The 20,574-nt window shown below is 33.3% G+C and overlaps 1 protein-coding gene across 1 annotated transcript in view; it reads right to left on the bottom strand.

The window, feature by feature from the left end:
- LOC109057756 (lisH domain-containing protein ARMC9) overlaps positions 1 to 20,574 on the bottom strand; it is a 29,055-nt gene that overhangs the window by 6,965 nt on the left and 1,516 nt on the right. Inside the window, 16 exon segments of the mRNA XM_042712485.1 lie at positions 418 to 516; positions 675 to 736; positions 1,145 to 1,235; positions 2,177 to 2,207; positions 2,545 to 2,580; positions 3,940 to 4,024; positions 4,213 to 4,356; positions 5,383 to 5,665; positions 8,836 to 8,943; positions 14,696 to 15,065; positions 17,948 to 18,066; positions 18,295 to 18,450; positions 18,692 to 18,862; positions 19,770 to 19,877; positions 19,879 to 19,899; positions 19,985 to 20,070. Of these exon segments, the coding sequence (XP_042568419.1) occupies positions 418 to 516; positions 675 to 736; positions 1,145 to 1,235; positions 2,177 to 2,207; positions 2,545 to 2,580; positions 3,940 to 4,024; positions 4,213 to 4,356; positions 5,383 to 5,665; positions 8,836 to 8,943; positions 14,696 to 15,065; positions 17,948 to 18,066; positions 18,295 to 18,450; positions 18,692 to 18,862; positions 19,770 to 19,877; positions 19,879 to 19,899; positions 19,985 to 20,059 (1,959 nt within the window). The 5' untranslated portion in view covers positions 20,060 to 20,070.

Consider the following 20,574-nt stretch of genomic DNA (forward strand, 5'->3'; position numbering starts at 1 on the left):
CTCTGTTTTACAGGTGATCATGGTGTTTATAATGTTCAGTTTCTTGCAGAGACTGATCATTTCGCTTCATAAGATCACGAACCACAAGGATTCATTTTGTGTTGCCTGTATATGCTTTTTTAACTCTTAAAGTGACGGTAGCTGTTGACTTGCATTTTATGAATCACCAAAGACCACAGTTTCAGCTTAAAATCTTCTTTACTGTATATTGAAGAAAAATAGGCAACTACGTTTTGGATGGCCTGAGGTTGTGTAAATCATTGGGTAATTTACATTTTTGGGTGAACTATCCCTTTAATTTGACTTTGGTAAGTCTTCTTATATTAATTGTTTACGGGTCTTTACCTACAATACCCCAGTGTTTGACGTTTTGGGCCAGACTTGTGTACTGTGATGGAGTGTAGCGTGATGGTTTACCCCGAGATACTCTGTTGTCAGCAAAGATTCTCCGCTGAGCTCTTTCGGCTGAGGCTGCAGGACTTCCTCTTTATCTAGGTCTGCCTCCATCACATCTTCCTGTTAACAAGATGAAAGAATTAGATCAAAGGACAGAGTGGTAAATCTTTTGAGACCTGCTGATAAAATGCACGTCACAGTGATAGGCTTTCACACAGATTACGTGAAATCATGTTGAGCAATAATCATTCTCAGAAGACGCGATCAAAGTGAATTACCTCATCGTCGTCGTCGTCGTCCTCTTCATCATCTGACTCAGGTTCATGTTCAGGGATGTCCGCTGTTTATGGCAGAATCATAAATGAATACAAAAGATTCAGTGAAATAATGACATAAATATGAGAAACAAAGCAACAGATGATTTTTTGAAGAATATCCTAGCAACTCTTTGCAATTCAGTGAACTTGAATGGTGACCAAAATAGACAACCATTATAAATGCATTATTAAAAAAAAAAGTCCAAATGACTCACACTCTATTTCACGTCATACGGACAAGTTTATGATATTTTTATGGTGCTTTTCCGTTCCTTTTGAATCTGATAACCTGGTTCTCACTCACTTTCATTTTACTGTAAAAGGTGTCCAGTATATTGTTTGTTCCATGGAAGAAACAAGCTAAACAGGGTGATGACAGATTTATTCATTTATTTTCAGGTGAACAATTTCTTACTGCTTTTTTATCTTACCAGAGTTAAGCTGTTTGATGATGAATTCGATTTGTCTGTTGAGTTCAGGATTTTCTTCTTTACTGTAACAGCGTAAGATCTCCTCCATACTCTAATCACAACAACAAAATCCTCACATTATCTGTATTCTGTGATCGTAGCCATGCAGCACAACACAGGACAATTACTTTTCAGGAGTCTTTGTTTCCTGCAGGATTTTTCTCATTCGTTTTCTCCATAGGATTAAAAAAAAAATAATAATAATAATAATCTTGCAAGAAACTAGCTTGGAGCAGAATCACAACACTTGAACTTTGATTTGAAGATCTGAAGTAAATAAAAATCAAGTAAGAGTTGGCCAAAATTATTTTACTTGTCGTGAAGTATTACAGGTGACAATTACAAGTCATTGGTTATAAATATGAAAACAATATATTTAATGGTAAATATTTATATATATACACTCCTGGTCAAAAGATTGTGTTCGGCAAGTTTTTTTTTTTTTTTTTTTAATCTCTTCTGCTCACCAAGGATGGATTTATTTGATCAAAAATGCAGTAAAAAGAGTCTTCAGGGCCACATGACCCTTCAGAAAATGATTTGCTGTTCAGGAAACTTTTCTGATTATTTTCAATGTTGAAAACAGTTGTGCTATTTAAGATTTTTGTGGAAATGTTAATACACATTTTTTTTAGGATCCGTTTATAAGTTCAAAAGAACAACATTTATTTGAAATATATTTTTTATGTTATATTATAAATGCATTTACTGTCATTTTTGATCAATTTAATGCATCCTTGATGTATAAAAGTATTAATTTCTTTAAAACATTTTTTACTGATTATATAATAAGTGTAGGGAGTGTAGTTTTGTTTGACAGTGACTTTTTTTATTTAACTTAAGGATTATGTGTAGAGTAGTGTTTCCTCTAGGACAAACACATTTTTCTCAACAGTAACCTTCTCATTTGTTGCGTCATATATCGCTGTTTAACTTAGAAAGGTTTGAATGTTAACGCAAAAATGCACTGAATGGGATTTTTATTAATCGTACCATCTGTTTGGCTTTGTTGCGTCATATATCGCTGTTTAACTTAGAAAGGTTTGAATGTTAATCCTCACTGTTCGCGAATCATTCTGGCAGTATGGCATTGGACAGCACTGAATGGGATTTTTATTTTTAGTTAGTTCTGTTTGTATTTTTGTAGAATTTATGGCATGGATCATTGAATTGGTTTTTAATCTATATTTGCAAACATGAACACAAACATGCAATGAACATTTGAAACACTCTACTCAAAGACCAATAGAGTCAATCACTGATTCTACGAATTAGGGAACATTTAAACATAAAATGGCCACACGATTCTGCAAAAGAGATTATTTCTGGACACGAATTGTACTGCAGAGGGGTGGGTATGCCAATAGAGGATGGAATATAATGGTGGTGAAATGATGCTGAACTAACTCTCTGCTGTGGTGACACACAAGGAGATTCCTGGCGCAGTTAGATAAACTAGCCCAAAGAAACATCTCTCTGACTCTTTGTGCATTCCTCATCTGAGTGCTCTGAAAAACTTTTCCACAACCATCTTACAATCATTTTGAACTAAACGTATGGTTATAAAAGCTTGTACACAATTACACACAATTACGACAGTTTCATATTTGTTACCTGTGCAGTTGATTGAACTGAATTAAATCAGAATCAGATCAGTTTGGAACACCATGGGTAAGTGATTCGGACACAATTTTCATTTTGGGATGGAGTATCCCTTTAAGGTTTTTAACAATATTTTACTGGCAGTATTCTAGAAAGGTGGTAATACTTATTCTATATGATCTCACAGCTGCTTTTGATACCACTGATCATGGCATTTTATTGCGAAATTTGTGATTGTGATTGGAAAATGTTGTTGGTATTAAGGGTACAGCCTTAGATTGGTTTTAGTCATATTTAAAGGACAGGTATTTTTCATTTTGAATTGGGAATTTGTGCTCTAAATCAGCTAAATTACATAGTGGTGTGCCACAGGGTTCTTTACTTGGGCCTATTTTATTTTCATTGTATATGTGCCCATAAGGCTCAGGTTTCATATATATACAATATTTTGTATAATCTATACACAAATGATATTCATTAATTTATTCCAATTGATCCAAAAGGCTTCCAATCCTTTGATGAACTTGTACAGTGCTGGGTTTTTAAGGTCCTTTTCTGTGATTGCTTCTTGCTTATGGAACTCTCTTCCAATGCATATTAAATCTTCTCTTTCTGTCTAGTTTGAAGACATATCTCTTTAGCATATCTTTGAGATCTGATTAGAGTGAACAGGATCAATTAAGTTCAAGTTAAATCAATTAAGTTCAACATTGTTTAATAGTTTAATATTATTAATAGTTGATTGCACTATTAAGTTTTAGTTTTTAAATTAATTTAAAAAATTAATGATTAAAAAAAAAATCAAGAAAAAAAATCAATTATTCTAATTTTTAGAGAGAGATAATTTTTTTCACTTCAAAAATTAGCTTTTATAAAAGCTGAGCAAATTCAGTCAGGAATATAATAGTGTAGGCTTGATTCTACATTTCAAACGTTTCACAAAGGGAGTGAAATCTATATGGTTCACTTGCAAGACAAACTTTTTAAATCCAAAGCTGACCAAAAGCCGCTCTTTTTTGAGAACGTCTGACGTAAAAAGGACTAAGCTAATTGGCGTCCTTCAGTATTCACTGTATGTCACTGTATTTAGGAAGGCGGTGAACAAACTGCCAAATAGCACACCTTGTTTGTGCATATAGTGGTTGAGCAATTACTGATTTACCTCATGGTTCTCATGTCCCAGGAGCTCTGTCAGGACTTTCAGGACATGCTTGGCCTCCTCTGCGCATTTCTTTTTCCTAAAACGTAAGACACTACAATAAACAGTGCACTCCTTATAGTTTATTTAGCCTATCTGTTTACTTTAGAAAATCTAATAAAAAAGTGCTAACAAACTAAACCGAGGATGATCAGCAACAATGCAATTGTTTACACATATTTTGTTGCTAAGTATTGATTAATAGATCATTGTGGCAGTGTATCTGTTACCTTGAGTGCCAGACAGAGGTTCATGAGGAGAGAGATGGCATATTCAAGCGTGTAGTCTGACAGACAGTCGGAGTCATGGAGCCTTTTGACCAACCAGCCAATCAGACCGTCTCTGATCATAGCGGACTGTTGTGCCTCGCCACCTACACCCAGCAGAATATTCAGAAACACTAGCCAATTTTGAGGCGTTTAAAACACATGCTGTGTTGGAAATCCTTTACCTAATTTGGGTGTTCCCAGTCAAAAGTTGCTTATAAATTTCTCATTGTGGTATATTATCACCAAATCTTGGATTCAAACTTCTTGTCAAGTTTTTAATTAGCAATTCATTTTAATTTAAATTCTTTTAATTTAGCACAGGTTTCGTATTTATTCTTGGAACTGATTGATTTCTATTGCCTTATGCAAAGCATAAGTATAGGTTTAAATTTATGTGCTTATACTTTTTGAGTGAAAAATGCCTTATTTGGATAATTATGGTGATACAAAGTCAAAAACTGAGGTACATCAAATCAATGAGGCCTAGGATCAGTCAGTTCCAAAAAAAATACTTGAAATCAAATAATTTGATAAAAAATAATAATAAAACGTCATATACCAATAGATAATATAGCATGACAAGATATTTATAAGCTACTTTTGTATGTATGCTGAGTCGTCTTTTGAAGAATAAAAAAGTGTAAGTGATGTAGAATGTGAAAAAAAGGTTGTAGTACAATGCGATAAAATGATAATTTCCAGGAAAAATAATAAAGGTATATATATATATATATATATATATATATATATATATATATATATATATACATACATATTGCCAACACACACACACACACACATATATATTATGCTTTTTAGTTTTACCCTCAACCAAAAACATATTTGGTAGCTTATCGTTTCTAAAAAATATATGATTAAACACAAATTTGAGTCATTATTATTATTATTGTTTTTATTTATTGGTATGTATTATTATTAGTATTATTTTTTTATTTTTGCGCTTATATCATTTTTACTGTTTTTTATTACTTTTTTGCATTTTTATTTTTTTATTATATTTAAAACTCTGATGGTGCAGCAGAGTTTTACACACTTTCTAAAGAGAGGAACAACTGAAAACACATTATTACAGTTTGTAGGTTTATAAACATTTATTAACAAATGGTAGCACCTGAGGCTGAGTTTCTGCAGTGCTCCAAGGACATTTTCTCGAGTTACAGACTCTTTCTCTTCAGTCTTCAGACAGTCGAGCAGAAACCTCAGTAAAGAGGGAATCTGAGACAGGTACATGCGTCCTGGGCGTGATATAGTGCATGAGACCACGATAAACACATTTCGGAAATAAAGACAGAGATTTATACACAATTTATACAGTGGTAATTTTGTGAAAATTCTGCTCCAAGATTCTTGAGAATTGAGAATAAGTGAAATAACATTTTGCTCAAAACAATATCAAATGTCAGTTAAAACCATATTGGCTTATATCTGCCAAACAGAAAAAAGGTGGGGTCACATAAGCAAAATTTCTATTAAAATGTAACAACACAAAAGGTCTGATGTCAATAGTGACATCAAGATAACGAAAACGAATGTAGTTTAGCGTTCAACACGACAAATCCATGTGGCCAATATGATCTTGTGGGGAATTATTTTGCCCTTTTCTGAATGAAATTTACATGATTTGACCAAACAACCAAAAAAACAGAGTTTGATTTAGGGTCAGAATTTTGATTCTACCCCACACAGTTCGGAAGTTACGCAAAAAACTGTGCATATTATAGCACCACCTAGAGGATTGGAGGTTGGTGTGTTTTTTATGATTAGTGAGTGGGATCTTATAGCATCCCGCGCCAAGCTGGTTTATTCTCTGATACACATAAAGGTCACATTAGCAATTTATTATTATTATTGTTTATTCCTGTTGAGATAGATTTATTCTGTGATAATTCACTGAATAATCGCAGCTTAAGTTGAAAAAAGTAGGTTTTTCATAAATGTTAAATGCCCCAAAAAGTTTGAAGGGGAAATAAAAATCCACATGCACAACTGATTCAGCGTCAGAATTTGTATTCTAGCCTGTTACAAAAAAATCTGGAGGACTATAAGCTTCACCTAGAGCTGCCGGAGGGGTGTGTATTTATGACTAATGGGTGGGATTTGGGACCATCCTAACAAGTTTGTTTACAGCCTCTGACACACAAACTGGTTTAAGGAAGAAAAAAGAAGACTGGAACAAACAAAAAACCAGAATTCTCTGCTTGAAGCAAAGACATTTTTGTGAGGAATCATTTTCACTTACCACCACACAAAGAGAGGCAAGGCATTGATGAGTCGTGACATATACTGTCTGACAATCTCATTTTTGGATTTCATCAGATGAAGAACAGTTTTCTGTAAAGTAAACAAAACCAGCTTTTATTATTTTTTATTTTCTTGCTTTTTCATATGGCTTTTGGCACAATTAGTTCTTCCTTAATGTGAAAAGGACTATTTTGTCTTCCTTCTAAGTTTATTCTTGATTTTGAAGTAACATGATCTATTGTCTTTCAGCCTGCAAATAACAAAAACTGAAAGGTGAGCTAAAAAGCATGTGGGACCACTGCCTTAAGGAACTTGCTGACAATGACTGGAAATTGTGAGTCCAAAGATGTCATGTTATCTGCTAAAAAACCTGATCATCCACATTCAGGTTCATTCTAAAAATACCTGAAAACGACTGACGGTAAACACGTTTTTAGAAAAGGAATACGTCACAGACAGACTCAAATTGTTTTAAATGCTCTAATCGCTTTGATGTAAGTGTATTCATTCTGAACCGCAAAACAAAAAATGTAATGTCAAATTCTGGATAGAAATGCAATTTAAATATATTATAATTCATAAAAGGGCTATTCTTTCAAAGCATTTTAGCCCTTATATTTGACTACAATAGCTAAAAATATCCTAATTAGTATGTAACTAGCATTTTCAAAACTGTAAATTATTATTCTGAGTGAGTATATATATATATATATATATATATATATATATATATATATTAAATATATATATATAGATATATATATATAAAAAAAACTTCCCGACAAGGGTTTTGTAATTTACCCCTTTTTTTGAACTGTAGCGCTCCAAAGATCATTGCTAATGAAGGCTTGGCAAAAACCGTGGCTCTTTGCTCACCATGCAGAGATCTGGTTAACCTCTGAAAGTAACAACAAAGTGGCATGCAATTGCAGACAATTTATGTGTCTCAATGTGCATCCTAAATGACATGAAAAATACCTCAGTTGGAGATAAAACAACAAAATCTCTCCACAAACTCTTCAGTTTAAGGGACTCACCAACTAATTTGACCATGTACTGCGCAGTAGTCTATAGCGTGTTTTTGCCCATATGACCACTATCAACAGACTGCAGCAACTATGGTCTTGTGTCAGATACGATGGGATACACTTCAGTGACGTGTTTGGCTCACTAACAGTAATTCTGAGTTACCCACCGCAACGCTTGAAGCCGCACAAAGCCTTTCAGTCCCGATCTGGATCCATTCACTAGGTCTTTCTTTTCACTTCTCCTCGTAAAATAAGGGAAGGCAACAATGGCACCTTCTTTGGGCCTCCTGACATCAGGAAATACAAGGATGATGGAATCACCGCCCCGAGATCTTGCTTCATTCAGGTTACTGATGGCGCTCGTTTCTATTCTGGGATTCACATTTTTTGTTTCCATAGTTCTGTGTGTATGTTTGCATTTATAGAGTACTTTTTGAATTGCTCTGACAGTATAAGATTCTAAAGGTAACAAGCTATGTACGACATTAATTAAAAACGTTTAAAAATGTTCCAAAAAAAGGGTATAAAAGTTTTACAAATTGTAATTTACACTTTACCCTGGGTTTCGAAAGACTGTCAAAAATGCAATTATTTAATTCTATTCACTGCAACAGATTTTAACAGAAGAAAGAATCTGGATATTGATTTGTTGAATAAAAATAAAATAATTAACACATGACTTACTAATAGGTTTCGGTTGGTTTTAGGCACACTATGCAACTGACTTTTCTATAATTCTATTATTACTACAGTAGTGATACAAGGACACTTTTTTTTTGTTCTGGTTTCTTCAGATATTTTTCAGATTTAAATATATTCTAAAAATATTAATGGGTATAAAAACAAGACACCGTAAACTTATCGTAATTATAGTAATTAACAGAAAAAAAAAATCCAGAGAATATTATTTTTAACAATATAATATTTTCTATAACATTTTTTTCTTTAGGATACTAACAATTATTAAAATTAAGTCTTGCCTTTTTCATATATAGAATATTATTTTACAACCAGAGATCTGGTTCTCTGGAAAATAACAACAGTGTCTCAATGTGCATCCTAAAGGACATGAAATACCTCAAAGTTGGAGATAAAACAACAAAATATCTCCTACAAACTCTTCAGTTTAAGGGACTCACAACTGAATTTTGACCAGGTACATGCTGCAGTAGTCTATAGCGTGTTTGACCAATATTAACAATATCAACAGACTGTAGCAATTATGGTATTGTGTCGAATCTGATGGGATACATCAGTGGCGTGTTTAGCTCACTAACAGTAATTCTGAGTTACCCAAGCAAAGCTTGAAGCAGCAAAGCCTTCAGTTGATCTGATCCATTCACTAGGTCTTTCTTCAGCTTCGTAGTCAAGGAAGGCAACAATGGCACCTCTTTGGGCCTCCTGACAGCAGGAAATACAAGGATGATGAATCAGCCGAGATCTTGCTCATCAGGTTACTGATGGGAATCTTTATCTGGGATCACATTTTGTTTCCATAGTCTGGGTATGTTTTCATTTATAGATTTACTTTTGAATGCTCTGACAAGTATACGATGCTAAAGGTGACTTAAAGCTATGTAAGACATTAATTAAAAAGTTTAAAAATGTTCAAAAAAGTACAAATTGATAATTACACTTTACCCTGGTTTCTAAGACTATCCAAAATGCAGTGTGAATTCTATTCACGGCAACAGATTTACAGAGAAAGAAAGAAATTCTTGATATCTGATAGTGTGAATCAAAAACTAAATAATTAACAGCAGGTACTGCTTATACTATAGGGTTTAGGTTTGGTTTAGGCAAACTATACGAAAACTGACTTGTTTCTATAATTACTAGATTTATTACTACAGTAATGTGATACAAAGCGACCCTTTTTTTTTGTGTCTGGTTTCTTCAGATGTTTTCCAGATTTAAATATATTCTAAAAATATTAATGGGTATAAAAACAAGACACCGTAAACTTATCGTACTTATAGTAATTAACCAGAAAAAAAAAATCCAGAGAATATTTATTTTTAACAATATAATATTTTCTATAAAAACAATTTTCTTTAGGATACTAACAATTATTAAAATTAAACCTTGCCTTTTCATCTATATATATATATATATATATATATCCTACATATAAATATAAAATATAGAATAAAATAACTACCTAACTATATATATATATTATATATATATATAATATAATATTTATATATATATATATATAATATATCTAATAGATATACGACAAAATAGAAATAAATAAAAAAACACAAATGGATAAAGAAAATAAAACTGTGAAATCCTGATCCCATATCAATTACCAAATGTTCATCAAGACATACCTGTTAGGCAATATGGAGTATTTTCTACAAATCTTTTAATCACTCCAAAAAAAAACAACACGCTTACCTATGGGCAACTGATGCGACTCAGCATTGAGGAAGCCTAAACAAAGAAAAAAAAAAAAAAGAAACACAAAATGTCAATGGGATAAGTATGAAACATTGGCTTGCATATGAAAATAAAATGCCTGTGTGTTTGTGAACTTTTATTGTGAGTAATAGTTGGTTATTCTACAGAATGTGAGTATTCACATTCTTTGCAGTAATAAACTAGCATGCGTTCTACAATACGAACAGTTGCGAGCACTATGCAGTGCGGTAAGCTATGTGTACATAGATTGCCTGCTCTGAACTGACCTGAAACAAAATGAATACCCTGTTGACACAGCAGGGAGGTTTGGAGGAGGGTGTTCTTGAAGAGGAATGCAATCACGCTCTATTATCTGCGCTCCACCTGCAGGGTCCTAATTTCCAACTGAGCCTCCAAGAGTGCTGTAAATTCAGGCATCATCAAAGATGTAATTAGAAGCCGTTCCTTGTTGGAGTCTTTACACCGAAACAAGCTAGAAGCTGTATCATGTGAGCACAAACTCAGGCAAGTGGTTACCCACTCCCTTGGGAGTGTGAGAACTGGTGATATCGGGGCCTGATTTGAAAGTATGCGGGTAAGATACGTGAGGCTACATTTCCGGGCAAATATAAACATCCTTCTTAAAGGGCTGTGTGAAGTCACGCTAGTTTAACTTCAAACTGGTTTGAGGGATATGTTCCGGATAGCCAGAGTTATGTACACGAACATGCTCAAGTTTGGACAATCTTAAGTATTTGCTCTAAAATAGTGTACCAGTTTGGATGCTAGTGGATTGCAAACTGACAAGGGTTTGAATGTTACTTACTGTATCCTGTGCCAGAGAAGGATTCCAGGTGTTACATGTACGTCACACTATTGACTAGTAAACTGTTGATTCACTGTCTTTTTTTTTTTTTTTTTTTTATATCAAGAAAGCAATTATCCACTACCCATCAGAATTTGGAATCAGAACTTGTGAAATGTTGTTGAGTGCCAGTCCCTGCCGCTCACAAAGGCCTGCATTTATTTGATCAAAAATACACGAAAAATAGCAATCTTGTAAAAATAAGTAAGGATAAGTGACTGCCGGGTCGTGGACTTATTAGATGCCCATGATGGAAAAGCGGACCGTGTGCATTATTTTTTCTCTAAAATTCAACGGGCCCGAGTCAATTTTCCGCTTATACTACGATTACCACACCTCAGACACATCAATCCGATGAATTTATTTAAAGGGATTCGTCCGGTTTTTTGTGTTTTTTTTTTTTTTTATACTTAAATAGCTAATCATGAGTAGGACTATCTTCTTCCGCAATCTAATCCAATGCTCTTTGCGAGTACCAAAATACGTGGTTTTAAACTGGTAACGGAGGCTCTGAGACGTTGATAGCATTATAATGCGTATTAATAAGCAGGTTATTATACCCCATAAGCAGAGCGAGAGCGACAGAGACACAGAGAGAGACGAAGAGAGAAGAGGGTGACTTAGGCTATGTACCTCTGTGTGTCTCTTAACACTCTTCTGCTGCATGCGTCTCTACAACAGCGCGGTAATCTAACATCGCTAGTGAGAAATGTCATCTGTTGTAGAATTTAAGTTGCTACACTGTATAGACTACTTGATTAAAATCATCAGGGCAGCACTGACAACACCTTTGGTGTGCAAACTGCCTGACCGTTATTATAGTTTTCACTATGTTGAAGTGATATGGAAACTGTAATGGCGGTCCACATGAGAGCTGCCTGGAAACTACGTTCACCCCGTGCGTTTCCCCAGAAAATAATTGCACAACCCCAAATTTGATGGGGGATGTAATTGCAAACCAGCCATCACACAACCATATTGCCTTCGTCAGCCAATCAGATTCAAGCATTAACGGCCCCGACGTATAATTTAAAATAACTTACTTTATATTTGAGTATGTGTTAAAATGTAATTTATTCTGTTGTATTTTCAGCATCATTACTCCATGTCTTCAGTGCCACACTATCTTCAGAAATCATTCTCTATGATGCTCAAGAAACATTTCTGATTTTTTTTTTTCAATGTTGAAAACAATTTTTTTTTGGTTAATCTTTTTTTGAAAACATGACACTGCCATTTAAAAGTTTTTTGTTATTGTTGTTGGGTTTTTTTTATATAATAAATGCATAATTTTATTCAGCAGGGATACAATAAGTGTATGATAGTCCTATTATCATTTTTTGTTTGTTTTTGTCTCCCGTCTTGTAAATAACTCTGCGACTTACTGGCATCATTTATATCCAACTCACATACATTAGCAGTTTTACACACACACACACACACACACACACACACACCTCCAGTTCACACAGTAGCATGCCAACTTTTTTTTCCCCCCCAACAAACAGGAAGAAGGCAAGAACTTGCACAAAAGAAATAAATATTACACAAAAAACAAAAATAAGGTAATTTGCTGCTGAGGTAGTCCCAGTTCAAATTCATTTCACCTTTAATGAAAAACAAGTCTTATTATCAAAAAAAAAAAAAGGTTTTAAGGATGTAATAATTCATTTATATATTATTATTATTATCATCTTGCTAAAATATCTTTACAACAAATTGAATGTAAAAACCTTTATTGAAAAAAAAAGACTTGTTTTGAAGAGGCACGCTGATATGTAAATGTAGGCGGTCCTGTGTTTTTTTTTTTTTATCCAAATGTGGCTCAAGTTCTGAACAGTTGCGACCTGTATGAAGTCGCAGATTATTTTTTTTATTACCCAAAGAATAAAAACAGATAAATAGAAAAAAAAATTCAAGATAGTGACCCATTCAATCCTATGACCATACCTGAGTGTATGTCCTTGCATGTGACAGTTTTGTATGTATACTGCTCACTCTGGGGAACTGTAGACAAGTGAAACACGGTATTCAAAGTAATCAGTGTTATGTGCTTCCTTTGGGATTCACCTACATGTACATGACTGTCAGACAAAGCATAGGATTCTTAGAGTGAACAAGGGCGTTCGTCCCATGACACTACCGGGCGATTATTGGAACTAGATGAAGTAGAGGGCTTTGAGGACAAAATACAATTGAGGAAGAGGACAGGCAGGGCTCAGGTCATACAGGCCAGACCAGGATTGCAGGAAGGAAAGATGACACAAACATTCAGCAACTTACATATCCATCATCATAATGGACTCCACAGAGCCAATATCCCTTCATGAACAGACGATCAGACATCACACAAACACACAGAATATATGATGGAGGACCACGCTAGCTTGCAAAAAGCATTTTCAAATATCTAAACATTTAAGGCATGGCAGATTATCCCCGCTATGGTGACCTTTATAGAGGTCCAATGTGAAAATGTTGGGTTTTGTAGGGAAAATGTTTGCAACCCAAAACATTTTGGGTTGCTTAAAGCTTTACTAAATCATGAATAGAAACTGAAAAACAAAACATAAAATACTATCATAAAAAGCATAGATTAAAAATAAAAAATATAAATCCAGCTACAAAAATTCAGTGAATAACTGGTTACAATGTGAAAGCCATTCAAAAGTTTTGTTTAAAAAAATGTCGAGACACACACAAAAACACGTAATGTCAAGAAATATAAGATAAATCATACTGTACTTAAAAAGCTTATTTTAGATTTTTTGTCATCGTGAAATGTACATTTATGACATTTACTGTAAGACGATTTCCTTCCCTGCAATTTATTTTTTCAAGATCATAATCTATAATAATCTCATTGTTAAAAACAATGCATTGTCACTCAATATATAAAAATTGTCATTAGCGTAATGTAATAAAATAATGGAAAATGACAGATTATGGTAGTGTTTGTCACTTTAAAATTTTGATGATTTTATCTTAATACACACACACACACACACACACACACGCACACACACACAACATTATATTGTACAGTAATGAATCACCATTGAGGGAATAATTGCCATGGATTTGTTTTTTTTTTGTAATGCCACAAACAACGTGGACAGTGGTCAACTGTTCGTTTCTTCAACATAATTACAAAAAATACAAAAAAACTAAAAGCGTTTGGAATGCAAAAACTTGTTCTGTGGTAAACATCCTATGAAGGCCTTTTTTTCAGACAGGAAGGCGTTTTTTTCTTTTTTTTCTCTTTTCCTGTTTTCGGAATAATACAAAACAATGAAAAGCACATTTGCCAGTGCTTTGTAAAATGAATTCAAATCTGATTTAGAAATGGGTCCCAGCGTGACAGGTCAAACTTCAGATTTTAGAGTGTTGCATGGGTGCCAATTCATATGCAATTGTGCCAAGTAATGAAAGAGTGAATTTAAACTGAGTAATAAAGAAGATTTATCACGACGGACGTTCATGTGCGCTCTCAAAACGGACAGCTACATTCGAGTCTCAACTAAGACAGCAGCTGGGTCATATTTCTATGGAAGAAAATTTTCATCACAGAACAAATAAATTAAAAAAAGGTCATTGTGAGGTAATTTCACAATCCTTGCTTTTTTTTTTTTTTTGTAATTCTAAGAAGAAGAAAAAGTGAGAACTGCGAGATACAAACGCCCTTCTGAGAAGAAAAGTTCTGAATTGTGATATATAAACTCACAGTGAGTGAAATGTGAGATCAAAACGTTGAAATGACCTTTTTTACTTGTATTCTGTATTTGCAAAAATACTAAAGAAATGATGGAAGTGTGGAGTTTTAAAAAGCCAAATGCATATGAATATATTGTCTGCGATCTGTGAAAGGCAGTGACTCACGTGCAGGTCTGTGAAGTCCACGCTCTGAGAGCAGCACTCTGTCTCATGTGTACCGCTGAAGAGCCGCATGCACACCGCTGCCTCCCCAGGTACTCTTGGGGAGATCTGCAAAAACATCCCCCATATAGCCCTAAGCAATGTAGAGAATTTTCCCTCTGCATTTGCTGGAATTGTGCAGATAATGTGTGAGTGTGAGGTATGCTTGCCATCTTTCCACGGGACTGTGGCCTCCAGTGAATCCACCAGCTCGGCCGTGACATCCGATGAGGCTGTGATGGGTCGGCCTGCAGCTTTAGCGAATCTCTCCTCATCTGTGATGGCCGACTTCCTTGGCCCATCGGTCAGATGAGCTGCATTTGCTGAATTGCTTCTGGGAGACCAAACACACACACACTGTCAAATAAGGGGCTGGTGAACACGCATGATGCAAAAGAGCCACATTTCCCCTACAATCAGCATCCAAAAGGAACACAAAAATCTGATTTTCCTCAGGTTATGTTATAAACATGACAATATTTAGAACAAAAAAGTATATTTTTGTTTGATGGTCATTTGCAAGGAAAAACAGTTAATCTTATGTTAAGCTTATTAGGGACAAAATTAGACATACTTTATTTAAAATATGAAATTACACAATATTATCAGTTATTATATTAAGATAAAACAAATTTAATTATTATCCACAGTAACATGTAATTATGATTTACAATGTGACTGGAGATTCAGGATTAAAGTTACTTCCCATATTTTGTAAACAATGATATTTTTATACTTTTATTTTATGTTACAAAAAATACATTATATAATTTATGTCACATTATGCTTTCAAGATAAAAACATTTAGAACAAAATCACAACATTTGTGGAACACGGCATTTTCACAGAGACGAAATATGTTAATAAAACAGCTAAATAATACTATTATTAGGGAAGAGATTATAAATATTTTAATAATTTATTCAAATAACTTGAATTATATTTTATTATTACCCATTTTTTAAATCATTATTTAATTCATATCATGTTAAAAAACATTTAGAACAAAACAAAATGTTTTTGTGTTTGACAGACACATAATACTCAAGGAAAATTACTAAATAACACCAATATTGGAGAAAATTATACATATTTATTGCATATTTAAAATTATTATATGAAGATAAAAGTGCAATTGTTACCCATGTAATGTGTAATTGTGAATTACAATGTACAAGGTATTAGGGATTAAACTTTACTTCCCATGTGACCAATACAATTTTTTATGACTTATTATTTTCAAAAATCATTATTTAATTTATATCACATTATGCCACCAGTATATACTGTATATTTAAATAGTTTATTTAAATAATTAATTAAATTATTGCATTATAGTATATGAAAGTAAAACAAATGTCATTATTACTCAAAGCAAAGTGTAATCATGATTTACAATGTGACTGGAGATTCAGGATTAAAGCTACTTCCTCTAAATGCCACACCCAATGACTTTTTATGACTTTTACAGTCATTTGTAATTATTGATAATTATATCTTCATGATTATTTTCAAAAATTATTATATATCAAGTATTTAGAGCAAAACTGTAATGTTTTCTGTGACTGGGTGTTGTTTCATATGCAATAAAACAGCGAAATAATCCAGTTATTAGGGGACAAAATATACACGTCTTAATTAAATATTCAGTTAATTATTATCTAATATTATAATTTAGTACATTTTGTATCATGCCTACAATGCTACGTTAAAAATCTAGGAACTGCATCAGAATAGTTCACCTTTGTTGCCCTTTGCACCTTCGTTCTGGTTTCGTGGTGTTCAGGAGTCATACCAAAAATCATTGTTCATCTTGATGGTTTAATGTCAACGAGTGTCCCTGCCCTCAAACTACATCAAGCAAAAACATCCCAGTTTGCTTACAAAAACAACATTCACAGCCCATTGTTCTGACGTAACATTAAAACTTACATTTTATGACAATGAACAATGCGTTTTGGCCCGTGCGATATGTAATTATTACACAAGCACAATCCTCAGAGTTTTTTATTTTATTTTTTTTTATTTTCATTTTTTTTTTGTTTGGTTTTGTTTGTTTTATATATTAAATTGTGCACTGTTCCTGTTCCAAATTACTCACCCCCAAACTTTTAAACGCTAGTGTAAACATACACTATACAAAAATACTGAATATTATAATAATATAATTTAGCATTTGTGTTTTATGAAACTTTTGAATCCTTATGTAATATGTTACTTCCATGCTCTGACACTTTTATGCATTAAAGGCTACTGTTATGTCGACCTGTAAACACTTTGAAATGCATCTTCAAATTGTTCACAATATTTAGTTTATAGTTTTACATTTCTGTCTTGATAGCTTTTACTTCCCTTTTTCAATCCGCATGGATGTCTACTAAAGAAAAGCCACATAAGAAGCATCTGCAATGAGATCAGAACCGCCAACATTTCAATAAGGTTTAATGATTCAATAAAGGTTAATCATTTTCAATGAGGAAACCTCTTTAAGATGGGACACATTTAATTATTACCCACAGAAATTAATAATCAATGTGACTGGAGATTCAGGATTAAAGCTGCTTCCTCTATAGCAGTGCTTCCCAACCTTTTTTTTTTTTTTTTTTTACCAAGGAACAGTTTTGATCAGTAAAAAATGTTGCGGCACACTGAAATATAGCAAAATTGCACAAATATGCATTGCTTCAAAAGGCATATTAAAAATGGATATTATATTAAAAGCCACTGTACCAAGTCTGACTATGCTGTGTTTAATTATTAAAAAAAAAAATGTTTTTACATTTTCAGGATACACAAACAGCAGTTCTTCTCCACTCTTCAAACACACACACACACCACACACACACACACACACACACACACACACACACACACACACACACACACACACACACATTAGCCATAATAGACAGTGTTTCTTGAGTAAATAAAACACTGTTTATTCAAACATCAGTTCTTTATTTACCCTTGCATTGTGAACAAGCAGAGATCTGTCTCCAGACTGTGTGCGGCACTTCATTCTGAATGAAGTACGTTTTTCTTTTCTCTTTTTTGTTGTTGTTGTGTAATCACCAATTGAAGTAGTTTTATTTTATATTTCACTCCTATTTAATTATTTTATTTACTATATATTTTTATATACTTTTTATTTCTAAGGGTTTTACACTACAGGCCTCCTAAATCATAATTATATAATGATAAAAGAAATAAACGTGCCTCAACAATATACACAAAAGGATACATAATAAAGTCAGAAGCCTCGGTGTGTTTGAAGCTTTCAAAATCACTGAGAGAAACTTCTCCAGCTTTTCTCTCAACTCTGGCATCCAGGAATCCTATGATCCGGTTAAAAACCAATGACAACACATTGAACCCTCTTCTGCATCAAGCAAGTGCTCAGTGTACATGAGGTTTATCATATGGAAATAATATGATTTTTTTCAGTATGCAACAATATGACACACCTGAAGATAAGAAAGTGTACCCCAGTAGATCCTGTTCTAAGAACTAACCTCAGTTTAGAGAGAGATTTTTTTGCAATTTTGGTGATTGGTATGTTGTACCTGGAAAAGCTCCTGGAAGGACGGGTGTACCGTGGGATTAGGGACGAACGGCAGGGCGTAGAACGGCAGGAATTCAGTGGTCTGGCTCAGTGCCGCCCCTCTGGTCTCCAGATAGTGCTTGAAATGTGTGATCCTGCTCTCCAACTCTCCTTTATCCTGTATTAAACAAATACATTTTTACATAAAAAAGAGACTGCATCTTGACTGAAAGCTATACCATGTCATTCAAATACTGATTCAAGTCATGCATTTGACTGAACCAGAGTTTGCCTGAATGTTTTAGTTTATGAGGACATCTGTTGGTCAAGCAGAATACATGCATCATAGATCTGTCTGTTCGGTTCATTTAAAAAAGAAGATCATTTTATTAGTATTCCCAACATTAAAACACACTTACGTGACTTCCTACAGGGAATTTCAGTGGGTATATTGTAAAATGAATTTGTAAGTAGAACTCAAGTTTCTGAGCTACTGGATCAAAATCCCGAATCTCCGGAGGAATATTTTTAGCCCACAGCTCAGAGAATACCTTATAGTCGCCATCATTAAAAGAGCTGAGGAAATCGTCCTATAGAGAAAAAACAAGTTATCAAGAGGTCAGTTAACTTTTAGGTTGCTTTTCATTTATAAGTCAAAATAAACAAATAAATAAAGAAAGATTTTCTCTCATCTACATGTAAACATTTTTAAATTTATATATATATATATATATATATATAATATATATATATATATATATATATATATATATATATATATATATATATATATTGTAAACGTAAATCATATAAGTATCAAGTAATGTATAAAAACTGATCATTTCAGTTGCTTTTCACTTTTCAGTCTTAATTAATTAAATTTAAATTCACAAATACTAAGCAGTTTGGTAGTGACAGAGATTTTCTCTGATCATCATGTCATTTTTTTTTATATATACAATCTAAATACATTATATGTGACATTTAAACTACACTAAAATGCTTGAGATGACGGTAATAAGCAGTGTTGGGTACACTGATTTTTTAATAATAAAATGTACACGATAAAAAATTATGATTTCTTATGAAAAAGTGCAAAAGTTTTGGAATTCCAGCAAAAAGCAAAAAAATAAAAAAAAAAATAATAATAATAAAAGATACAATTAAAAGGTTAAATGAACTTTCGATTATATGTTTATAACAAGATTATAATAAAGCAAGCTAATCTGTAAAAAAAAAAAAAAAACACTACAACACACTGATTCTGTGATGTAAAAATGTACATATAAATATCACATTTTATGATTTTTAAACAGGGCAATTCTGGCTAATAACACTAACAAACAGGGAAAAGGTAATTAAAGAGACAAATTAAAAGTTCAACTTTTTTGTTCTATATTTTTTTTTTTAGAATTATATCAAAGCAAGTTAATTTAATAAAAACACACTGCAAGTTGTCATTTCATGCTATTGTTGAATGAACGAGGTCAGCCTCACGTGAATGACGATGGCACTGGAGTCTCGCCGGGAGTGTCCTGCACTTCTGAGGGCAGGTTTGCCTTTGCGCTTGAGCTCCGCCTTCTCAACCACTCTCGCAGTCTCTTCCAAACTCAGCAAACCTCAGATACTGTAAATTGTTACATTATTTGTCATTGTCTGTTATATTAGTGAAAGGTTATTTAAATAGAACGATGAAAGTGTTGGAAGCTGACCTCGTTGATCATTGACAGCAGATCACTTTCACTTGCCAGATCCTCACCCATCTTTAGAGACTTTCTGGAGCTCATTGATACACAATCTAAGAAAAACAACAACAACAACAACAAAAACATTCATTTTAATACTGGGATACTGTGACAGAAAACATCAGATCTCAAGATCTGCCAAATACTTATATTACATGTTAAAATCATATCAGATGCTGATATTACATGTTAAAATCATATCAGATGCTGATATTACATGTTTAAAAATCATATCAGATGCGTTGATCTTACATGCTAAAAAATCATATCAGATGCTGATATTACATGCTAAAATCATATCATGATGCTGATATTACATGCTAAAATCATATCAGATGCTGATATTACATGTTAAAATCATATCAGATGCTGATATTACATGCTAAAATCATATCAGATGCTGGATATTACATGCTAAAATCATATCAGATGCTGATATTACATGTTAAAATCATATCAGATGCTGATATTACATGTTAAAATCATATCAGATGCTGATCTTACATGTTATTAAAATCATACCAGATGCTGATATTACATGCTAAAATCATATCAGA

This window comes from Cyprinus carpio, chromosome A22, assembly GCF_018340385.1.
Source record: "Cyprinus carpio isolate SPL01 chromosome A22, ASM1834038v1, whole genome shotgun sequence".
NCBI lineage: Eukaryota > Metazoa > Chordata > Actinopteri > Cypriniformes > Cyprinidae > Cyprinus > Cyprinus carpio.